Source organism: Alosa pseudoharengus, unplaced genomic scaffold, assembly GCF_046254945.1.
Source record: "Alosa pseudoharengus isolate Yale_2024_CS ecotype anadromous, Long Island Sound unplaced genomic scaffold, YU_APseudo_1.1 YU_APseudo_1.1_scf_6, whole genome shotgun sequence".
NCBI classification, from domain to species: Eukaryota; Metazoa; Chordata; class Actinopteri; order Clupeiformes; family Clupeidae; genus Alosa; species Alosa pseudoharengus.
The window spans coordinates 4195416-4221299 of record NW_027468848.1 but is presented as its reverse complement, the minus strand read 5'-3'; the positions used below and the strand labels follow the sequence as shown (position 1 = coordinate 4221299).

The 25884-nt window shown below is 40.6% G+C and overlaps 1 protein-coding gene across 1 annotated transcript; it reads right to left on the bottom strand.

Moving 5' to 3' along the window:
* Positions 1-18044: 18044 nt before the first annotated feature.
* Positions 18045-23199, bottom strand: LOC143106437 (class II histocompatibility antigen, B-L beta chain-like). Its single transcript, XM_076270707.1, has 4 exons — positions 23019-23199; positions 22559-22828; positions 18312-18599; positions 18045-18194 (listed from the first exon to the last, which is right to left on the bottom strand). The coding sequence occupies exons 1-4, from the start codon at positions 23197-23199 to the stop codon at positions 18067-18069; spliced, it is 867 nt and encodes a 288-aa protein (XP_076126822.1). The 3' UTR covers positions 18045-18066.
* Between the last annotated feature and the right edge of the window lie 2685 nt (positions 23200-25884).

Below are 25884 nucleotides of genomic sequence, written 5' to 3'. Positions count from 1 at the left end.
ACTTTCTGGTTAATGACAGGTGTTCAATATTTTCGACACTTTCTGGTTAATGACACGTGTTCAATATTTTCGACAGGAAACTCCGATTCCTTCATTCTGGGCAAAGGGACATTATCCTGGGAGGATGCGCAGCGCTACTGCAGGACGCATCACACAGATCTGGCCAGTGTGAGAAACGAAGGTGATCACCAGCAGGTCTCCGCAATAGTAGGCCTACCCGATACTGCATGGATCGGCCTCTACAGAGACTGCCTGTTTAGGTGGTCAGACCAGAGTGGCTCCACCTTCAGAATCTGGTCGTCTTCGCACCCTTCAGGTTGGGGCAGCTGTGCAGCAGCGGAGGTGGCCAGTGGAGGAGGCTGGTACGACCGGAGCTGCGACCTTTTGAAGCCGTTTGTCTGTTATGGTGGTGAGTGTGAGTTTGTGACCTTTTGAAGCCGTTTGTTATGGTGGTGAGTGTGAGTTTGTTTGTTATGATGGTGAGTGTGAGTTTGTTTGTTATAGTGGTGAGTCTGAGTTTGTTTGTTATGGTGGTGAGTGTGAGTTTGTGACCTTTTGAAGCCGTTTGTTGTGGTGGTGAGTGTGAGTTTGTTTGTTATGATGGTGAGTGTGAGTTTGTTTGTTATAGTGGTGAGTCTGACTTTGTTTGTTATGGTGGTGAGTCTGAGTTTGTTTGTTATGGTGGTGAGCAGAGGCGATTCTAGAGTCTGTGGGGGCCCCAAGCAAAAATTCCAAGGGGGCCCTACCGACAAGTGTTATCACCAATATGTTATACCACCATTAGGTTATTATGTTAAATAATAAAAATACAAAAAGCGTATTATAAAATTTCTTATATTTTGACATGTATCTCACCACTGCAAGCTGGACTTGCCTTACATGTGTGGAGCAGACTGTCCTGAATCTGGTGGAGGGATTCTCTGGGGCTTGTCAATTTACAGACATATGTGGTGTGCGCCTTACAGAAATAAATGGCTTTTTTTATTTAGTGATGAAAAATGACCTTTCTGCGCTCCATATCTGTGACACGAACTGATCTGACCTGACTTGACCCGAGTTTGCGTGTTAGCCTGTATGGTGTATGCACTCATAGATTCTCTACAACTTTTTACTGCATTGCCATGAACAAAGTAGAGGCAAAAAAGGGGTTTCTTTGTTGAACAAATTGGGATGCAATGTGAGCCTTGAATTGGATGCCATACAGAAATTTGCTAGGATCTCAAAACCGGATTATGAACATGCTTTGCCATACAGAAACAAACACAGACAGCGTTGGATTAAACATGCTTTGCCACAAAAACAGACAAAAACGTGGGGTAAGTCCAGCTATATGAAGTTATTATTTTGCTGTCACTTCGTCTGTTGTATAACCCAGAAGGATGTACTTGGTATCAAATGATAGCTCCGTGTCTCCTCTTTACGATCACGGGTTCGCGAGTAATTCAAACGAGAGTAATGGGTGCGCAGGTGAACGTAGACTGTAAATATGATGCAATTTGATTTAATTTCATGATTTTCTTTTTCATACTTCATCGTACAGACAAGTGTGTAGTCTCGTTGGAAAGCCCCACTTCTGCTCTGTCACGCAATATATGTTTCATCTCGCTGCGATGAACAGTTCCGGAGCAATGTAACAAAGAAGAAGGGGTGTCTTTTTTGAAGCACTTTGCGTCGATCAGGTTCTAAAAAATTAACGTGTATGCTTGGTCCTGCATCGCGATTAACATGTTATGGTAGACAGCCCCAATACAAACATAGAAACGTTAATCATCTCCTTGCTTAACTAGTTGTAACTGTCGCTAGCTAGCTGAAGTTGTCGTAGATGTAGCAAACCATGTTCAATCTTTCTGCCATTAACATTAGCCTACTATAACTTCATTGAGTAGCCTAGGCTAAATGCCAAACTCCGATGTTGATCCGTCATCACTGCAGCCTCGATTGACGTTTACCACAGTAGCCAAAATATGTGCGGATTCTTTGAACTCTTTTGAACACAGATCCGCTGTTTATAAGGCCATAGCATAGGGCCTGATGTACTGTTTGTACAACAACAGGACAGGAGCACGCAAAATACATCATTAAATCTCTATGGACGAAAATCTCACTTGTCCCACCGGCAAACACGCTAAAGACCAGGTCGGGGGCCCCCTAGCGGCTCGGGGCTCCAAGCAGTTGCTTGGTTTGCCTGTTGACAAGGTGCACCTCTGGTGGTGAGTGTGAGTTTGGTTGTTATTGTGGTGAGTCTGAGTTTGTTTGTTATGGTGGTGACTGTGAGTTTGGTTGTTATTGTGGTGAGTGTGAGTTTGGTTGTTATGGTGGTGAGTCTGAGTTTGGTTGTTATGGTGGTGAGTGTGAATTTGGTTGTTATGGTGGTGAGTGTAAGTTTGGAAGCAACTGCATCTTGTCATTGACATTGCTGTCAGCCATCTTTCAAAAAATTATATTATGTCAATTCCTTTGCCTGTGTTGGCTTGTGTGTGTCTGTGTGTCAGGAACAACAGTTGCAATAGTTCTTCCAGCAAGGTGCTACCTGTCATGAAGATAAAACTGTAACTGTATTATGTAAATGCCATTGGCCGTGCTGGCTTATGTGTGTGTTGGTGTGAGCTTTTGTGTTAAGTTAGCTAGAGAGAGAGAGAGAGAATTTGTGTATACATATTTTAGTGTTTGTTTGTTCATGTTTGTGTTTTGCCCTGTAGTCCCCAAAGTGACCCAAACACAGGCAGTGAGGGTGAATCTGAAGATGGACTCTCTGATGGACATGAGTGACCCTGTCGTTCAGGCGGCCATCTTGCAGCAGGCCAGTACCTTTGCTTATGTAAAGCACATAGAATTTCCCCCATGTAAATGGGTGATATAAATAAGCTTGCCTTGCCTTGTGTTGCCTAGTGCAGTCCCTCACCTCCCATTGACCAGTAGGGTCATGACAAAATCAACAGCGCTACAGACACTCGGAAACTTTTCTCAACCTTCAAATCGCTACTCAACCCTCAGCTGCCTCCTCCTCCATCCAGCCTGATTGCAGATACCCTCGCCTCATTTTTTTCAAACAAAGTAGCAGTAATCAGCAGTCAATTCTCTACATGCCCTGAAAATGTTTCAGACTCAGATACCGCACTCCTACAACCTCTGGCAGTTGCTGGAACATCTTTTTCAGCATTCGTGCCTCTCTCCGAGAGTGAGGTATCTAGATTCCTGTCTTGTAGCTGTCGTACCACATGCTCGTTGGACCCTATACCTACAAGCCTACTTCAGTCCATCAGCCCGACCATCGCACCAGTTATCAGACATGTAATCAATGCTTCGCTAACCTCTGGCACATTTCCAACAGCGTTCAAAACGACAGAATGAACAGAATGAGCAGGGACTTTTTCTCCCAGCCTTGATTTGCACGTCTGTTGAATTATGCTAGCCTGGAAAATCCAGACCCTGGTAATCTAGATAGATTAAGGGTCTGGCCACAAATAATGTAATGGCCCAACTCGAGGGGCGGCACCAAGCATGCATTTGAAAATCTCACTGCACGCAATTGGATAACACTAGACCAATGTTTACTGACTTATTCCGGACTTCCAATGTTGCAGCGCTGTGGTCATCTGTTTGGCTCACCTCTGGCCCGCCTATATCAGATACACCGATGCGATTGGTTCCTCACGATGCAAGGGGGCAAAAGTAACGTGCATCATTACTCATTGCCAGTCTCTTGCAGACACAATTCAAATTGTGCTCTTGTGAGAACTCTGGATTTCCAGGGTAGAATTATGCCCCATTTAAGTGCACAATTACTTTATTTTAGAATATCTCCAGCAGCACCCCTGATGTAAGAGCCAAACAACACTTTGAGCTGTAGGTGTTTTTCACATGACATCTAAACGGTTATTTCATCACACTCTGTTGCTATTGTCATTTTTGTCTGTTTTAAATTAAAAAACCCTGTGTTGCTAGCCTGGCTAACGTCATACCCTCATCTCAAATGAGACGGGGTCTGGAAACTAGGCATTCATTTTCTCGTATTTGAAACGTGGTTAACGAATGCCCAGAGCCGTTTATTGGGCGCTACGAATGTCTATCAAATGCGTCTGTACGTAGCTCATAACGGCTTCGGTGTGTCGTCATCGTCTTGCTGCACCCTCCCCGCTCTGTGATTGGTCCCCTATCTCAGGCGAAAATTTGCTCCATGGTGTCCAGGCTGCCTTGCAGCGCGAATTAAATCGTGCGCGCAAGGCAGCATGGGAAAACCCAGGCTACTGTGTTGCGCCTTCCAACCCTGATGCTAACCCGGGCTGGCTCTGCCCCTCAGATTGAGCAGAGGCTGAGGAAGCAGGGGTTGCCGGCAGGGGCCAAGCTGAAGTGGAAGAAGCAGGCAGATGGACAGATATTCAGCAAGAAAACAGAGAAGAAAGGGATGAAGAAGAGGAGCAGAAGGAGGAGTGATGAGCTTTAGACCAGTGGTGCCCAAACTCATTGCACCAGGCCCCATTTAGACCAGTGGTGCCCAAACTCATCACACAGGCCCCATTTAGACTCATTGCAGCAGGCCCCATTTAGACTCATAGCACTAGGCCCCATGTAGACTCATTGCACCAGGCCCCATTTAGACTCATTGCAGCAGGCCCCATGTAGAAAATGAGAAAAGAAAACCGCATTCCCACTCCCCATATACTATGGTGCAAATATTGAGATGCTGAATATTGCAAAGATTGAGACACTCAAATGATACATTTCTTGAATTCTGATTTGGTCAAAGGTCTTTAAAATGGATCAAATCTGGCCAGATCAAATACAATTTGTTATTATTCCATTGTTTATATTTGTTCTTGATGGGCACATTTCCGTTGTATTCATAAATTCAAGGTATCCCTTTTGTCATGGGTAAAATGCTAGATCAGAGAAAGTACAACGTGGGTGAAGAGCTCCATTTGTCCATTACCCTCAACCTAAGCCTAACGACCAGACGGATCTGAGAGCACATTTGAGTTCAGTCTGGCAGATCCTTCTGTCCATCCAACCGTTTAAGGTGATTTCCAAAATCAGCAAAATTACACAGCAAAACAATTCTGATTGTTTTACATTTATTTCTTCTTTGTTTACTTAGTCAACTTCATACAGCTTCCTTGAGTAATGCTTTCTGTTTCAGCCTTTGTGTTGTCATGTAATATTGTACGTGGTGATCTATGTAGCCTATGTGGTGATCTAGCCTACGTGGTGATCTATGTAGCCTACGTGGTGATCTGTAGCCTACGTGGTGATCTATGTAGCCTACGTGGTAATCTATGTAGCCTACGTGGTGATCTATGTAGCCTACGTGGTAATCTATGTAGCCTACGTGGTGATCTATGTACAGTAGCCTACGTGGTGATCTATGTAGCCTACGTGGTGATCTGTGGTTGAAATATTCACCATCTAGGGTGTGAGAGTAAGTCAGGGAGTGAACAAGGGAACATTTCAAAACAGAGCTCTTTTGTGCCTTGACACTTGAAATCTTGAAACTTGCCGTGTATTCTTACAGTGCTTCATTTGTCTTTTTTTTCAGTAAATATGTGTGATTATTATATTTTATGAATTTGACTTTTTATCCAGTTAGTTTTAACCACAGGGTTCTGTGTTTTGTCTGTGTTTTATTTATGTACTGTATAGCAAAATGAAGTTTGGGACTACTTCAAGAATCTCTATAGTCAATCTCAAGAGTCCTGTCCACTGGGTGTTTGACTAGGATCATTATCACTAAGTAATTATTAGTGTTGTTTTATGTCTTTTAATTATTACTTTTTAAACTATTGCCCTTTTATGCGTTTATGTACTATTACCTTGTTTGTTCTGTTTTATTTTTTACTTTTTAAACTATTCTTTGACTACTGCCCATCTATGCTTTTATTAGCTATTACTGTTTTCTGTTTATGTAAAGCACTTTGAATGACCTCTGCATATGAAACGTGCTATACAAATAAACTTGGCTTGACTTGAATTGCTGCGTTGAATTGCTGCGTATGAAATGTGCTGCAGCTGCCTTGTGTTACATCTGTAGGTGATCAGGCAGAGAGGAACACTGACAGAGCTCACTGATATAGTGTGTGAGTTTAGTGCAGAGCCCACTGATATAGTGTGTGAGTTTAGTTTAGTGCAGAGCTCACTGATATAGTGTGTGAGTTTAGTGCAGAGCCCACTGATATAGTGTGTGAGTTTAGTGCAGAGCCCACTGATATAGTGTGTGAGTTTAGTGCAGAGCTCAGATACAGTGTGTGAGTTTATAGTTTAGTGCAGAGCCCACTGATGTAGTGTGTGAGTTTAGTGCAGAGCTCACTGATATAGTGTGTGAGTTTAGTTTAATGCAGAGCCCACTGATATAGTGTGTGAGTTTAGTTTAGTGCAGAGCCCACTGATATAGTGTGTGAGTTTAGTGCAGAGCCCACAGATATAGTGTGTGAGTTTAGTGCAGAGCTCAGATACAGCGTGTGAGTTTAGTTAAGTGCAGAGCCTACTGATGTAGTGTGTGAGTTTAGTGCAGAGCCCACTGATATAGTGTGTGAGTTTAGTTTAGTGCAGAGCTCACTGGTACTGTGGTGTTTTTCAGGATTTTTTAGAGATCAATTTCAAAAGAACTAAATAATATTTTAATAATATGAGTAATTATAATTAACAAGAATCAGCACACATACAGACATGCACACACACACACAGATTAATTAGAAGTAGAATCGTATTTATTTGTAAAAAGTTATGCAGGCCCCAGCTGTGGCGCAACTGGCTGGGGCACCTGCACCGTACGCCGGCGACCCGGGTTTGATTCCCGCCCCGTGGTCCTTTCCGGATCCCACCCCTGCTCTCTCTCCCATTCACTTCCTGTCACTCTCCACTGTCCTATCCTTAAAGGCATAAAAAAGCCCAAAAAATATATCTATCTATAAAGCAAGAAGTGTCTGTCTGTCTGTGTGTCTATGGCACGCATATCTCGCTGACCGCTTGTCAGACTGATTTCAAACTCGCTATGGGCATGAGTAAGTACAGTGCCAAATTTGACGTTGTTTGAATAAGAAATGCAAAAGATATCGTTAAATATATCGGTAAAAGAAGCACATTGGCCTTCGCCGCTAGCCACTCCCCCTCCCACACACCACTGTACTGTAAGCTACCAGTGAGGATAGAAGCAGGGCTTTGGCAAAGCTGGATCAGTGTAGGTTACACGGGTAAAAACTTAACATGTCTGACCTCAACAATAAAGTGAACTTTGCGGATTTTGCAATAACACGACAAGACACACAGGTATGCAGTGGCTCTTCCAAATGACGGAAAAAATGATGTGCAATAAACGGATACTTTGAATAGCCCAGGCTACTTTGGACTGTCTTTAAACTTTGACTAAGCAAACGACAATTCCAACTGCAAGGTCCTAAATTGAAACGAGCGATAATGGTCCCGAATTAAAGAACGTCTCAGAATGCCACACATGCAAAGCATAACCAGCGACAAGCAACAAGTGGCAGACAGAGTGTGATGTCACTTATAGGCCACCAGAGACTGTTTTTGAGTCACACCGTTGCAAATTTCATATGATTCATCATTTCACAAAATGGTTTGTTTTCTCTATCATCAAGTTATTCAATAGGCTAAGCATATAGCCTTGACTCAAAACAGCTGTTAGGATTATGTAATTTTGATTTGTAAAAAATGTCACATGTAGCCATGCTTAAATTCTGCTCACTTCACATTTATTATATTATCATATTATCTGTAGACCTATTCATTATTGAATGCTTACCTGTAATTACCGTAAAACTCCAAATAATAGCCCGGGCTTTTATTTTCCCAAATCGCCAAACTGCACCGGCTAGTATTAGAGACAGGCGTCTATATGAGACAGGCCTTTAATTCCCTTTACACAAAACTTTTCCTCTGCAAAGATGGAAAATATTATCGAATTAATTATTTCAAACACACTGAATGTCTACCTATATGACTGCTATCTGATGACAATTACGGATCATTCATTTAGTGTTGAGATGTTGTTCATTGAGTGAGATACAGTAAGATCCAAATAGCAGGGATAGCCAGAACAGATGTAACACGTTTTAATTACGTAATTTACAAAGAGATTGCATCACACTGAAAGCTCATATTTTGTCACTAGCAAATAGCCTATATCGGTCCTTTGTCAAATACAGTTGCATTATCAGCCCTGACCAAAACCGTTCAGGAATTATTTACTGTATGCAAAAGTGAAACGTGCTTAATGTTTAATTCTCCCTCCTTTTCGGCACGAATGAAACAGCATGAGCGGTGCATGAACCATATTGTTTCTCCCGTTTTGTATTTGCCAAATTTGACAACAGTCTACATTCAAATCATAGCCTACTTCCAGGCGCGCGGGAACATATTTTTGACCAGGGGTTCTGAATAACAAAATAATCATGGATGTCCGACAATTTCTCCCCCAGCATATGATTCGAATTTAGACAGCTAAATACGCCATTTCACCGCTGTGTATGAGTAGGTCTAAGAGTGAGAAGTTTTATAATGCCCTGGGCCGCCACATTCCACTGCAACTATGCGCAGCACTTGCCACTCCGACTCATCAATAAAAAACTGTGCGCGCACACAGCAGTCCCATAGAAGCGCACTTGACTTTACATCATTAACCTATTTCAGTATAGCCAGAGAAAGTCCGTAGACGGGCTCTGATATAGCCTAGTCTAAGGTAAATTCCTTTTCTGACTTCTTTCTCTGTATCGCCATGGCATTTAGAATAAAGAATAACGTTCGCGAACCGTTCTGGTTTTGTTGCCAGCATGAAACAACCCAACCCAACATGAAAACACGCTTACCATCGGCCTATCCGCAAATTTTAAACACAAGTGATGAATTGAACGATGACAAAGTCGGACATATAGGCATAGTTCATATTGAAAAAAAAAGCTATACAATTTGGAACTCTAGCTTTTCACCGCAGTCTTTTAATGCCATAATCATAACGTGCGCAGTCTGCGCCATACTTAAGCCCAAATCACACCCAAGATTCGCGACGAGATGAGCAGCAACTTGATGCAACATTCTAAAACCTTGCAACTGTGACCAGACAAGGTGAATGCTTTGCGACGGCTTGCAACGACGTGCAACATCTAATTCACACTGCTGTAACCTCCTTTCTGTAACGGTTTCGTGTCATTGCGAATCTTTAAACAGACGATCTGACGGGTTTTAGAAGATTAAATACAACCCGAAACTAAAAAACAGACCAGGCCTCTACTGGAGACCGGCCTTTAACCCAAACCTGTAGCCACGCCAGGCGTTTAAAAGAGACAGGCGTCTCTTAGGGACTCGGCCATTATTTGAAGTTTTACGGTATGTTTTTCCCTATTCTATTTTCAAAGCAGGCCTACCTGCAGGCATGTAATTGGGCTACAGGAATAGCATGTTTGAACGGGCACTGCACTAGTATATATATATATATAAAAAAAAAAAAGTTGTTATGCAAAAATATATAACTACAGTCTTTTAAAAACAGTGTTAAAGCACAAATGTTACATGTAACATTAAACAGGTTATTTGGTTTTTATGTCATAATCTATAATAAAGATACAGATACAAATGAAGAGTTAGCTCATATGCACACTCATATTCATAAGAGTACATGACAATAAGCTACTTGAACTTGATATTCATACACACAATTGTGGATCACGCTGCACTCTAGTGGACAAAAGTGGTATTATTCATTTCAGATGAGTGATGTTTTACAGTAATGCTATTGGTCTATGACAACTAACTAAACAGGGGTACAAAAAGACTGCCACACAGCCAACGGGATGGAGATCTAGGAGTATTTGCATTGCTGTTACAAGAACATTAAAAATGGCCTTGAGACTACAAATCCAAGTTACACCTTTCATGTCTAGCACTTGACATCTCAGCTAAAATATTCTACATTCAGGACCTTCATCAATGCAAAACAATGTCGTTCTCATTTGTCAAAAAACACAGCTGTATATAACCAAGCTTGTGTTCCCACAACACACACACAGACACACACACACACACACACACACTCATGTGCATGCACAAACGTATGCTTTTGTATCTTGACACTGAGGCCCTCATGATTTAATGATTTAAACCACCTAGTTTGCAGACTGATCCAGCTGTTGCAGAGGTTCATCTGTTTCTGAAATACAAAGAGCAATACAATCATGTCACATTCAAACACAGCACTGCAAAAAATGAAATCTAACCAAGTGTTAAGAGTGTGTCCAAGAGAGGACCAGGCGGGGGTGACACATGCTACGTCACTGATTTTGATGAAACTTGGACAGTTTGAAGGGTCCACCTAAAAACTCAAAAAGCCAAAATAGTACAAAATTTGAAACAACCCAGGGGGAGTTAGGCCCCCGTCCTTGTTTTAGGCCAAAAAACCTCAAAAAAAGGCCCAAAATTGCATAAAATGTTGACATCCCTCCTGCTGTCAGATTTAAACACAGCAAAGTAACAATCCCTGCCATCAAAGGTCCATCCAAGGTTAGTTTAAAACTGGAGTTACAAGGCGTAAGGTGTGACTGGTGTCAGTCCAGGACTGCACATATCCACTATGTCACATGCCTTTTGGCGAATACCCAAAAAATAGCAATATTCAGACCTGAATATCTCCGATGAGCAACTTCCTTTTATTAAAATTCTTTCTGCACATGAAAGGGCCATCTGTGTACTTCATAAATCAAAAGAAAAATGCTCGGCCTTTTTATTATTTTTGTCGCTGTAACCGCCTAAATAGTGTGATCCAGCCAGTTATTTCAAATACATATCTATTTCTATGATTGGTTGAAACATAATGTTTAGGTCATTTATGGTGGACAAATGGAGATATATTATCATCAATCATGTCTACTGAGTCCTAAGTGCAATATATTCCTTAAGGTAGCTCAAAATGACATCATTGGGTGACATACACCAGTATACCCGTAGGTCCAATATTTGAAAATGTGATATCTCCAACATATCTCAGGGCTAGATACAGTCACTTGGATTCAAATAATAACTTGTAACATTGTGGTAGCCAAAGGTCAAAGGTCAAGGTCACTGTGACCTTATGTATATCCCTTTGTGGTGGATAAATCTCAAAAAATCCCTGACATAATTTCATATGTGATACAAATATTCACTTTGACTCACAGATAACAAATATTTGAATCTGGTGGTCAAAGGTCGAGGTCAAGGACCTTGCATTCTTGAGAAAATTATATATCATAAATGCCTGTAGGGATGTTTTTTCAAATTTGGTACAAATATTCACTTGCACTTTTGTCTTCGTCATTCATCGGTGACCTCCAGAAGGCTCAACAGTGGTATCTGGCATCTCAGACCCAGCTCCCTCCACACTCATGATGGGTTGTCTACCAACCAATACCGACAAATTTTTTGGTAATTTGTCTTCTTTGCTGTGGCCGTTTATGATCCGATCAGCAACACAGCCAAGCAAACTGCAGTCCCTTGATGTGGGCACCCACAAATACCAACACATTCTTCAGTTAATCATCTTTTTTGCCGTGGCAATTTATGATCCCATCAGCAACTATACAACAAACAAAACACCAACCCTTAATGAGGGCACCAAGAAGTACCACGAAAGTCTTTGGTCATTCCTCTTCTTTGCTCCCACAGTTTCTGATCCAATCAGCAACATAACCAGACCAACTGTAAACCCTTGATGTGGGCACCCATAAATACACATTCTTCAGTTAATCCTCTTCATTGCTTTGGTGGTTTATTATCTGATCATTAACATACCCAGTCAAACCGCAAGCCTTTGATGCAGACACCAACAAATACCAACAAATATTTAGATACCAACTACCAACCATTGTCACAAATTCTTCAGTCATTCCTGTTTGTTGCTATGGCCATTTATGATCCGATCAGCAACATACCAACATACCAAGCAATATCATAAATTCTCCAGTCGTTCCTCTTCATTACTGTGGACACTTATGATCTGATCAACAACATACAAAGTCGACATGCAAGCCCTTGATGTAGGCTAACTACCACTCCAGAAACACAGCAGCAGTGGTTACAACATGACCCCAAATAGCATGTGAGTGCCATAGCCATTGGCTTGCCTTTTCAGCAGCCTCCGATATTTGTTACAGCTCCTTTCAGTGACCGTCCTCAAAAAAAGTCTAACAGATGTTTTGTGGCTGATTATATTTGGGTGGTGAAAGGTCAATATTACTCTGACCTCACAAAAAAAAACTATTTCACTATTCACTAAAAAATATTTTTACAACTTGAACATGATATCCTGGAAACAATAATAACATTGTTATTTTTACAAACTTGAACATGATATCCTGGAAACAATAATAACATTGTTATTTTTCATGTGATAAATGGTTTTAACATTGGAAAATGTTAATCTAGCTTGGCATTACTCAATTAGCACTGTTCCATTAGCCCAACACAGCAGACAGCGGTCATATGCAGGAATTAAAATGGGAGGAACGCAGTTCCGCCACCTCGGATAATTTAATAATAAATATATTCTTTCATACCAACGATACAGCACGATTATGTTGTTAAAATAATTGGGGAGTTAATTTCCGTGTGTACAGAGGTGACCAAAACGCTATCAATTCTTGTCCAAAAAGTATTGCTACACCACGATACTCAATATTTTGTCCAACGGTGAGTCATTCTTCCCCGTTGCACCGACACTGGATTTTAGGGTTCCCCCACCTGCCAAATTCCACTTTATCCACTGGTCATGTGGGATGCAATGGAAACAGATTCACAAGTAATGTACATTATCATGTTTTCAATGTTTCAGACAGATTTCCTTGTGGGACCCTAACATGAAGCTAGGTGGTTATACCATATCAGAGTCTCTGCTTTAAAACAACTTGTACTAATAAGCAGGGTCTACAGACATGTTTTTACAATGGATGGACATCGAGGTACAGTAGGCTACGAAACAAGTAAAGCCCACCCAATACCCAAAGTAACCATCATGTCCTTGTCCACGGGGGCAGCCATGGCCTACTGGTTAGTGCTTCGGCCTTGTAACCGAAGGGTTGCTGGTTCGAACCCCGACCAGTAGGAACGGCTGAAGTGCCCTTGAGCAAGACACCTAACCCCTCACTGCTCCCCGAGCGCCGCTGTAGCAGGCAGCTCACTGCGTCGGGATTAGTGTGTGCTTCACCTCACTGTTATGTGCGTTCACTGTGTGCTGTGTGTGTGTTTCACTAATTCACAGATTGGGATAAATGCAGAGACCAAATTTCCCTCACGGGATCAAAAGAGTATATATACGTATATACTTGTTTGTAAAAATCTCCATTTTGGATGTCCACAGATCCAAGTAAACCAGCATTCTCTTTAGAAGGTTTTAATAAAATATCTGTGTGGGCTAAAACACTGTTAATGTGTGGATGAAAGACCCAAACATAAAATATCTGGTTATGTGTGTACAGGGCCTAAGTTGTGCTAAATTTGAAAAAACTCCCTCAAGGTGTTTCCAGGATATTGTGTTCAAGGTGTAAAAATAGAGTAGGCCCATGTTGTTTTTTGAGAGGTCACAGTAACATTGACCACTCACATCTAATCAGTTCATCTTTGAGTGTAAGTGACTGTGTGTGCCAAATTTGAAAGAAAAAAAAACTTCCTATAGGCATTCCTCACAAGAATGTGAGGTCACAATGACCCTGACCTATGACCTTTGACCATCAAATTCAAATTAATTTGTTATCTGTGAGTGAAAGGCCCTTTCCGAAACTAGCTACACTCTCTCCCTAGCCACTTGCACTCCTAACCAAGTGTTAAAGGAACACGCCAACATTTTGGGAAATTATCTTATTGTCTCTGCCAGAGTTAGATACCCTTCTCATCTGTGTGTGTGCAGTACCTCAGTCTGAAGCACCCACTGTTAGCATAGCTTATCCATCCATCCACCTTAGTTCATTGAGGTGAGCAGTTCCAACTAACCTATAGCACCCAAAAGTGATAAAAGAACTCCAACATTTTCCCATTTACATGGAGAACTCGATTTAGCTGTAAGGGTGATTCCCACCTGAGTGCACACCGTAACTTAGGGGAGTGGGTAGGGATTGGTTTCAGAAAAGGCCAGTGTGAATGTTTGTATCACATTTGCAATTATGTCAGGGATTTTTAGAGGTTTATTCACCACAATGGGATGTACATAAGGTCACAGTGACCTTGACCTTTGACTATCAAAATCTTACAAGTTATTATTTGAGTCCAAGTGACTGTTTCTAGCCCTGAGATGTGTTGGAGATATCACATTTGCAAAAATTAGACCTACGGGTATACTGGTGTATGTCACCCAATGATGTCATTTTGAGCTACCTTAAGGAATATATTACACTCAGGACAATAAATGTAGCTTGGATTTGATCAGTAGACATGATTGATGATAATATATCTCCATTTGTCCACCATAAATGACCTAAGCATTATTTTCAACCAATCATTGAAGTAGATATGTATTTGAAATCACTGGCTGGATCACACTATGTAGGCGGTTGCCACGAAAAAAATAATAAAAAGGCCGAGCATTTTTCTTTTGATTTATGAAGTCCACAGATGGCCCTTTCATGTGCAGAAAGAATTTTGAAAAAAGGAGGTTGCTCATCGGAGATATTCAGGTCTGAATATTGCTATTTTTTGGGTATTCGCCAAAAAGCATGTGACATAGTGGACATGTGCAGTCCTGGACTGACACCCGTCACACCTTACACCTTGTAACTCCAGTTTTAAACTAACCTTGGATGGGCCTTTGATGGCATGGATTGTTACTTTGCTGTGTTTAAATCTGACAGCAGGAGGGATGTCAACATTTTATGCAATTTTGGGCTTTTTTTTGAGGTTTTTTGCCCTAAAACAAGGAGGCGGTCCTAACTCCCCCTGGGTTGTTTCAAATTTTGTACTAATTTTGCTTTTTGAGTTTTTAGGTGGACCCTTCAAACTGTCCAAGTTTCATCAAAATCGGTGACGTAGCATGTGTCACCCCCAGCTGGTCCTCTCATGGACACACTCTTAATAATCTTATATTAAGATCAAAAAATCTATTTGGTATTGTTTTTAGTATGAAAAGACTTACCTAGCGCTCTCTCGAAAGATAATTTTGACTTAATTTAAGAAGACTTTGACTTATTTTAAGGAGTCTTATCAAGACAAATTTACTCAACACACTGGCAGACAAATTTGCTTGTTTTTAGGACAAATTTGCTTAACGCACTGGCAGACAAATTTGCTTGTTTTCAGGATGAGATGTCTTAATTTAAGAAAAGTTTGACTTATTTTAAGTCAAATGATTTCATGAGAAAGCGCTAGGTTTGATTAGTGTCGTGGCCTTGAATGATGCAATCTGTGCGAAAATATCATAAAATGTCATTGACCATGCCTAAAGGTCATGACCTTGACCTTTTACAGTAATGGCAATGTCATAATTGGGTTTACCACACCTGTAGGAGCCATGAAGGTGTTTATTATTATTATATACAATCTGATTATTATGTAATGTTAAGTAATATAGTTTAATGGTTTATATTTGGGTTATTATATTTCGTTAGTTTTTTGTTCAATTTGCAGATCACCGTAATTGGGGGCGGCAACTTCTAACTAGTTTAATGGCAGGTGCACAGGCACAGGCGGAAGTAGCCTAACTAGAGAGAGGGTGAGTTACGGGGAGGCCGTATTTCTTGTTGACCGCTGTTACGCTGTTACGCTGTGATTTTCTTTTACTTTGAGCACATTATGATTACTGGATTACTGGATTAAGTTGGACTATCTTTTTCAATAAACCCGTCAAACGCATCTGGATCTCAGTGGATATTTTGTTTGGAACAGCGCGTCATACAATCAGCTACACCCATACCTTAGCCTCTCAGCGACTGCTTTGCTTTGGAATCAAGTCGCTACAACACCTTAAAACATAGGAATCCATGTCTCATTTGTTATACCGTTTTTAGATTTTCAGCTATGTCAGTGTTCTGTTTAATTTATTCGCATTATTTTCTCAAACGCCATGTCTGATATAAGACTGAAAATCACCCCCTCCAAATCAGATAATATGGGTAAAAGATACATTTTCTGAATCCTTGGGGTCATGCCAGTATTTCAGTGTTTGGATTTTGTTTCTCTGATGCTCCCTGGTGCCTCAGGATTAAAAGATAAAAGTTGACTTACACGGAAATGGCAGGAAAATGTGTGTGATTAAAAGTTTGAAGAGCTCCAGGGTTAGCTGTACTTATCCAAAATGTTCACAAAAGGATTTAAATGAAAGCTCAGAGTCTCCCCTTTAAAATGATACCAAACATAACAAAATAAAATATTCCAATATGTCCAATATAGATTTTCAGCTATGTCAGTGTACTGCTTGATTTATACGCATTATTTTCTCAACCTTAGTTTACATTATGTGTGATAACTCAAAACAGCTACTCTTGTCAGATGGCCATCATACATCATTGAAAAGCCGAGATTCCAGGCTTTCAGAAAAGGTATGGTAGCCTTATGGTGCCACTTTTTCGGTAACGACCAACCCCTCTGGCTCACGGACTATTAGTGTCTTTATACTAAAAACAATACCAACTATTTTTTTTATCTTGATATAAGATTAATAACACTTGGTTAGATTTTGTTAGATAAGCAGTTTTTGCAGTGAGAATCATATAAGAAGGCAAACCAATACAAAGAGCAGTACAATCATGTCACATTCAAACACAGGATCATATAAGAAGGCAAACCAATACAAAGAGCAGTACAATCATGTCACATTCAAACACAGGATCATATAAGAAGTCAAACCAATACAAAGTAATGATAGAACATCACAGGATCGTCAGGCAGAATGTTGACTTCTAAAGTCTAAATGTGTTTAATTACCTTGGGTGGAAACATCAGAGGAGGAGCTGAAACATACAGTCATAGAGCAATTATGAGAGATCCACAAGTACAAACTAAAGATCACAAAATCCCCAAACTGAGCAACTTAGCATATTTAGACCTACTCCTAATTAGGCAACCATTGCATTGACTAACTTTAGATGATATATAATGAAATAATATACCGTAAAAATAATAATATAGCATCAGTAAACAGTGTAATTGCGTTTGTTTTAGTGACTTTCCTTGTGTTTCCTGTGTAATGGCGTTTGAGTGTATGTTTGTTCCCCGCTTCCACTAATAAAGCTCTTGATTGGACAACGTGAGTCTCATCAATCGTTACATTGGTGTCAGAAGTAAAAACCTTTTCCCGGGGGCGGGAAAACGTTACTGCTGCCTCTGCTCATCGGCAAGATGGATGCGGGGAGATCTTTCTGCTGAGGGGAAAGAGATGGCGGAAGAGCCAGTAACAGCCCTTTTCAGGGCTGCTAGAGAGCTGAAGAAACAACTTCCATCATCGAGGAGAAGCTGCCACGGAATGGACCGGGATGAGGGCAGAAGAGGCATCGGGCGAGGAAGTGCCCCTGCTGGGGGACTCCGAGAGGCCACTATGGATGGAGGAAGAAGCATCCAGCGGAGGTCGCCGAGCCCCTGCCCCACTGAGAGTTGACTGTGTGATGGAGTTGATGGTGGAGGTGCAGTTCTTCTCGGCGCTGCGGTCGGCGATCCTGGCTCTCTGAGAAACCTTTCGGTGCGTTTGGGAGACACCGTGCTGTGTGGGCGCTCATTCTAGTTGGCCTGTTGGCCGGCACCGCAAAAAAAATGGTGTGTTGGGCTTGATAGCACGAGCCAGAAGAGGGGGGTCGAGCCTTCGTCACGACCATGACGGAGTGGAGCGGGCGGGAGGCGGCGGAGGACAGCTCTGCGTGAGGAGGCAGTGCGAGGAGGGACGCTGAAACCGTTAGCTGACAGCCTGATAGCTCAGCGTGTGTTGTATGTGACTACCCTGTTTGTATATTGTGCTTGGTTTAGTGACTTTCCTTGTGTTTCCTATGTAATGGGGTCTGAGTGTATGTATAATCTCCGCTTCCACTAATAAAGCTTTTGATTGGAGAACGTGAGTCTCATCAATCGTAGACTGCTAGAAATATAGGTGTGTTGTTCTCCTGTGTCTGTGTTTTACCTGTGTTTGTGTCTTCTGCGTCGCCGGCACATGATAAAGACTCCACCCACACACAGCAGTGCAACTCCCAGCACGACCACAGGGGTCACTATAGACACAGTACCTACACCTGGCTCAAGATCTGCTGATAGAAATGAATAATAAACATTTTTATTTGATATTGAGGGCCGAACGTGGTTATAGTAACATGATAACTGACATGGGTAGAAGAAGAAAGAAATGTAGCCGTTCTGAGAATTACCCAATTTGATGTCCAGTTTGTTGTCCAGGCTGAGGTGTTCAGCTGTGCAGATGTAGTGGTGATGCTGTAGTTCCTCTGCACTGACCTCCAGGCTCTTCCTCATCTGGTACGTCTCATCTCCATTAGGTAGCAGCTCCCCCCCAGTGATCTGGTGGTCAGACACAGGCTGGCCGTCTCTGAGCAGGGTCAGGTTGGTGTGACGGGGGTAGAAACCAGTGGCCAGGCAGGTCACTTTGGCCCCACCAGAGTCTGGGAGTGTCTTCTGGAGGAGCCTGACTCTGGGCTTCACTATGGAAGAGCATCGACAGAAAAGTGAAAGTAAATGGCAACTTAATGTGCCACAAACATCCCCATCTTTATCTGACTCAAACCTAATGGTCTAAAGCGAAAGGCACATATAAAACTCAGCTGAAGACGCACTGTGATGAGACGTCAGCCCTTAGCAGCAAGTCTCAAATGACTCGTCTGCAGGATAAATATCCGCCATTCAAACATAACTGGGAAACAAGAACATATCACTCAAGTACTGGCGGCCTTGCATTGGCTTTATATTTAGAATCTAGTTTAAAGTGGCATTGACTGATTTTAAATGATTAAATGGGCAGACTCCAGGTTATATTACAAATGCTGAACTTTTACACTCCATCATGACCACGAAGACCTGCATCCCACGCACGCCTGGACACACCATGTTCCCGCACACAGAAAGGTGACCGTGCTTTCAGTATCCATACACCGCACTTCTGGAACAGTTTACCACAGGACCTCAAATCAGCATCATCTGTGACTGTTTTTAAATCTCTACTAAAACACATCTTTTCAGACTTGCTTTTAACTGTGTAGCACTTTGAAATTTAATGTGCTATACAAATTAAAATTACTTACTTACTAAGTGCTGCTGGAAGTAAGTAACTGTGTAGAACTATTTTGTCGTTTCCTATGAGACCACGGTGAAGTTAGTTTCACTTGGGATGACTTCAAATAATAGGCGAGTGCAGATGCATGTAGGCTGTATTCTGCTAGTCACACACAGGTTTTAGTAAAGCAAGGTTTAGTGGAATCCTGGTCTTGCAGACACGGTCTCGTATGTAAGCAGATTCCTTCAGATGCGCTGACTGTCAAAATACTGATGTGATGTTTGATGTTGCGCTGCTTATTCTTGATGGCCTCCTAAAGAGTTTTTTTTACCTTAAAATAATGTTTCCGGCCCCGGCCGTGGCGCGACTGGCTGGAGCACCTGCACCGTACGCCGGCGACCCGGGTTTGATTCCCGCCCCGTGGTCCTTTCCGGATCCCACCCCTGCTCTCTCTCCCACTCACTTCCTGTCATTCTTCACTGTCCTGTCATTAAAGGCATAAAAAGGCAAAAAAAAAAAAAAATGATGTTTCCAAAATCATTTCAATGTCACTTAAACTCTTAATAGGGTAAACGGCATTTCTGCTGTACTCTGAGCAGGTCGCTTGTAAAACAGCCATAGGAAGTTTGGTGTTTGGGTAGGAACACTGCCCCCCCACCCCATCAAAATGGATAAAAGCTGCTACAATAACATTTGAGATGTATTGAGATGTATTGCTAAAGATTGCTGTCGGTGCATTCGCTCTATATTGTATTGGAGTTATGTTCATATTTTCTTGCAAAAGACGCATACTTAGTCTGATTATACAAGCCATTTCCTTTAAGAACAAGGAACACAAAGCGTGTTGGTATTTTGACGACGAGTGAGCACATCTCTGCAGAAGGAATCTGCTTTCACACCAGACCGTGTATGCAACACCCGGTTTCCACTAAAGCTTGCTTCAATGAAAGTGTGTGACAAGCAGAGTATAGCCTGCATCTGCACACATATCTGCACTCACTTAGTATTTGAACTTGTAGGCAACAACAAAATAAAGTCTTACACTAAGTTATTTACTTTCATTATTGACTGAGGTTACAATCGAACATGTGAAAATACACTTACCCCAAAAATATTCAATTGAAAATAAATCCATAAGGACATTATAATCTGAGCAGCAGACCAGTCATGTTGCCTAAGACTTGTTGCTGTCTCGCCAATTGACAATTGTCATGACAGTGCGCCTTTCACTTTAGACCAGGTTTTTCTTTGGCAGTGGCATTCTCATTTTTAGTGACATTAAAATTGTGATTAGTGATAATGCACTTAACCACACCTATTTTTTTCATTGACATACTGGATGAGCAATGTTCATTTGACAACTTATGAACTTGAGTATTTGGCAGAAAATCATCTCTGTGTTGTGTGGAAAATAGGAAAAAGACTTGCATTGCACTTGGTGCCACACTACGCTAGGTGTAAGATCCCATAGAGAAAAACATATCCACATATATGCAGCTTGAACATATTCCAGTGTAAGCCATCTATGTTAAATAAATATATTTCCATGTATGTATCAATATATTTCAAAATATGAGTAATTATTGGCCACTTTCTTATATTTTCTGCATATAACTAAATATATTCAGCATGGACTTCCATGCAAGATATCCATTTTGGGTTCCACATATACTTATATACATTCTTGTACTATATACAGTATTTATTAAATATATTGTGGCCATATATTCAAATAGGTTGGATGCACACAGCAGCTGCTGTTAAAATACACAAAGAGGCACCTTTTAAAGGCACCCCAGTTTTTACCTTAATATAACGTTTCCGAAATAAAAATGAAAAGCTGCTATGCTACCGGAATCTGGAGAGTTATGTTCATACTTTGTAGCAAAAGACGCATATTTAGTTTAGTTAATTATCACACTTATCAACTGTAAGGGGACCCCGAGAGCAAATCTTCTTTAGCTTTAAGTGATACCCCTAGAGCAGGGGTTCCCAAACTTTTCAACCCGCGACCCCCAAAATAACCGTGCCAGAGACTGGCGACCCCCACTATCCCTGGATGTGACTCAAAAAAATAAAATAAAATGTGCGCACCGGCCATACGCACTAGGCTTATCCAAACACGGGCTTAACGACAACACAAAAGAACAGAGCAGCCTGTTATGATTTTACATATGGAACTTAACTAGCCTATATGATAAAAGCAGAATACCTTAGTCAAAAAATAATATCCATGAGTGCACATTATTGCTGTCATGTGCAAACTTAACTTTGAAACATTACTTTAATTTCCATTTTAAAGCAACACCAAAGCACTTTTCCTGTCGCACGCACGCTTGTTTATCCAGCACTGGCTTTGGAAATAACGATGTCTACAGACAAGGTAGAGTACGTTGCATGATTTTATGAAAGTATAATGTATTGCGACATCAGAAGCAAGTCAAATTTGTAGTTTCTTATGTCTCATTCCATCGAACTACAGATCCGCTACCCGATCTGGCAAACTTGCATAGTGCGGTTATATAGAGGGTCGCGAATGCAGAAGTGCCGTTCACCCTGTTACGAGTTGATGATTTTGGAAACAATATTTTAATGTACAAAAAACTCTTCGGTGTTGCTTTAACAGAAGAATATCTCAGTCAGGGTAATATCCACAAACTGTTGTAAACATATGTACATTGTTGCTGCGCAAATTTACGTTTTGGCAACTACGTTTCAGCGTTAATCTCATCTCAGTCCATTCTTGGTTTAATTGTGGAGACGGCCACATCCTCCACATTTAGACGCGATCTGTATTTGTTTTTAATATATGTCAGTGCAAAGAAAGGTGTCAGTACGTCCATCGCGGCCTTGGATAGCTGTGGATATTCCCTCTCGACTGAAATCCAGAACTCAGCAAGCGTCTTGGAATTAAAATCTGTCTTTAAAGTGCGGTCACATGACAGCTCAACCAGTGCGTCCTCCATGCCGGCTGACAGATGAGTTGCGGTGGTTACAGTGAATGGTGATCTTATCCAGTCATAATTTTTCAGAATTTTATTTTTTCCAAATTTATTTGATTTATGGAAATTATTTCGCGACCCACCCCTCGCCGTCCGCGACCGACCCCCACTTTGGGAACCCCTGCCCTAGAGCATAGCTTTGCTGCCTGGCTGCATTAGCCGCTAGCAGGATAACTTGAGTATGGTAGCACCAATTGTTTTAATTTATTCTTCCCTATCGGGTGAGCTTGAGCCACAGAGCTCTGCTCTATGTTAAACATGGCTGGAGTCCTCCTTTAACAGTTTCTCTGTCATGAGCAACATGGTAAAACATAATCATGAAACACTATACATGTTAATCATAGTCATGCGGCATACAGTACATAATTAAGATTATGAGATTAGTTACCTTTTCTCATGACGAGGTTCTTAACTCTCTTCAGGTTTGTTTTCAGAATTTTGATGCATATGGGGTGGTAAATTTTCGAATAGGCCCATTTCACTAGAGATTCATCAAGTCTGAAAGATGACCAGTACCAGCTGGTGTCTAAGGCTTCGTTCCGCTTATCAAAATGCATAAGTTCTCCAGCCAAACCATTAAAAGCATCTTGTGACCTTGACTGGCCAGGCCTCCCATTTACTATGTCACATGCACCGATTCTCTGATGGACATGCACTCCTAAAAGAATACAGAGTGAAATACATAACAGCCTATGTATACTTGAGCTATGTATACACTCGAGCTACAGTGTTCCAAGTACTGTACATTAAATTAATTTAAATATTTTTCTATGACTATTAAAGCTGATATTTTGAGGGCTCACAATCCATTTCTGATTTGAATAAAGTGTCATATGCAGTATATATACCTTGGGAATGATTGTAGAGATGTTTTAAATGTGAAGCTCTGTCTTTCATTCCATCATACATCAGATTAAATGCAAAGCTAGACTCTTTATCTGGATCCTCTTGAACTGCATCTGCATTCCCTCGTTGGATATATATCTTAGTAATGGAATCAATGTATCCCACATGCACATCATCAATCATCAGCACAACACTGAATTCAGGAAAGTCTGTCTTTCCAATTATGAATGTAGCAAACACTCCGAGTGAGTGAGAGTCTGTAAAATGAAAAAAAGAAAACTTTGTCATGCTATCAATAACATGTTCTAAAGGCAATGGTTAAAAATGTACAGGTCATACATGTCCTTCTTGAATTTCTTCTGGAACCTCGAAGGTATTTTGGTAAATTAATTCCAGTGCAGGTTTCTTTTTTTGGTTACACTTCACTTGATGGTATCTACACAAGAGTGACATGACACTGTCATGAACATGTCATAAACATGTATGACATAACGTCATTCGGTTTTTGTCATGACAAGAAGTTAGGGTTAGGGTTAGTGTCAGGGGCACAGGAGATATTTTCAAAGTGAGGGGGACCAAGTTGTGAGCAAAAACCCAGATAGTGAAACCCAACTTCCAGATATCGGACCACCACTTCTGATCTACTGTCGACCATCATAATATTTTAAACTTGCCAGAATATTAAGATAATAACATTGATTGTTTTCAAAATATGTTTTGATCAAAATTGTCAAAACTGGAGGATGGGCAGAATGCCAGATCTGCCCTCAGACCAGCTTCTTGCTATGTCGGAGATCTCAGCTTTAACACTTCTACACAATTCTACTTTTGAGTTATTTCACACCAATGGTTGAATACTCTAAAAGCTAAATGGGATGGTGATATTTTATGAAACCATGAATGAACAAGAGTTCATACAGGTCATCATATGCCTGTGGTTCAAACACATGTGATCATATAGTTAGGCTTACTTAAATTGTCTGGTATAAAGTTGTCTATCAAATTACCAAATCAACATGCACTCTCCACTAGTTACCATTTATTGATATAATGTTAGAAAATGTGAGGGAACACTTTTACACACAATTTTACACACAATTACATGATTTGTAACTTACATTGCCCTTATAATCATCTATTAGTATTAACAACATTTTAACAATATCTAAATACAGTACATTGAATTAATTGAAAGATATAAAAAAATGTGCATGCAATATGCCAACTGACATATGGGGGATTTTGATGACTATTGCATTGCGCATTGGCTGGGGACGCTATAAGATAGGATACACTGTATCTGATACAGAGATACCTTTACTGTCTATGAGGAATTTATGCACCAAGGTAACTCAATTAAATTAATTGTGTCTTGAAAATGATGTTCGAAATAAATGTTTTATAACTTAAATGTGGTGTAAGAGTTACTCATCTTGTATTACTGAAAACGAGTTGATAAGAAGTAGGCTAGCCTACTGTAGTTGAGTTGGTTATTAAAACATAATATCAGGATGAGCAGGCCATGGTCTACAGAAGCAAGTAGCCTGGTTTAGTTTATGATGGTTGTTAGTAGACAAACTGATCAACCATTTCAGATATCTAACTGTTTCTAGCAGAGTGACAGTGAGATTGTGCAGTCTAGATGGCTGTGGTTAGAAGTGCTGCTAATGAGAAGTTTTTTTAGCCTGGTGTATAGGCTATTATTTAGTGTGTAGGGCTTTTTTTTCCTTATTAAAAGTGAGTGACGATTGCCGTCTCTTCAAAACTGTGTGTCATATCCCCCATGCTGCCAGCGCGCCTGGTTAGTATCATTCGGTTTTTGTCATGACAAGTTATGACAATGCCATTTCACTCTTATGTACATACCTTCAAGTAAAGTGTTACCCTTTTTTACTTTATTAATTAAACTTATTTCTGAAAATAGGCCTACATATATTTTAAAAGTTTTGATCTATTACATTATTACACCATTTTTTTTGCGATCAACTATTTTTTTCAGTATAGTCACGGGTGGCAGAGCTCTTTGAAATTACAAACAATATGCTGAAAAACGTGTCCCACGACCAAAAAACACAGAGAGGTGGGAAGGAGGGAGACATAACAAGAACAAAACAGTAAGAATGATGTCTGCAGCTTACATATAAGACACACAGAAACACACACATAAACAAACACACAAACAAGACATTAAAAGAGAGACAAGACATAAGGGGCAAAACACATGCACAAATAGAAGTAAGAAGGCTAAAGGACAGGTCTACAGCATGGATTTCAAAGATCCAGCAATGTTGAGCCGGGTGTCCAAAGTCTTTTCTGATGCTCCTTTTATGCGAGCTGTAGAGAGCTCCATATTATGACATGCAAAAAGGAAAGGGTCCATGTACGAATAGACAAGTTAGAGGTGATTTGCAATCATTCTCTTAGCAGCTGTATGTCCAGCAAATACAGCACTTTTTTGTATTTTAGAGAACTAAAGGGCTGACAAATCATTCAGAATCAAAACACAGACACTAACAGTATCATCAGGTACAGTATCATTAATCAAAAACAATATTTTGGATGCAATATTGTTCCAGAACTGACAAACAGGAGAGTAATGATAATGTGAATATATGTACCTTCTGTGTTTTAGTGCCTAAATGACTGTTAATTACTTGGTAACACTCCATAATAAGGTGCCATAATAAATAGCAAACTAGTAATTACCTAACCCTTTGCTAATATTTGTTAATTGTTACTAACATATCTATTTGGCACAAGTAAACAGTTTTTTCATCATTATTGATTTTTTTCATCGGTGTTGTTTGCATAAAATCTGTATGTTAATGTTTTAGTAAATCTATTAACTAATATTGTATTAATATGTGT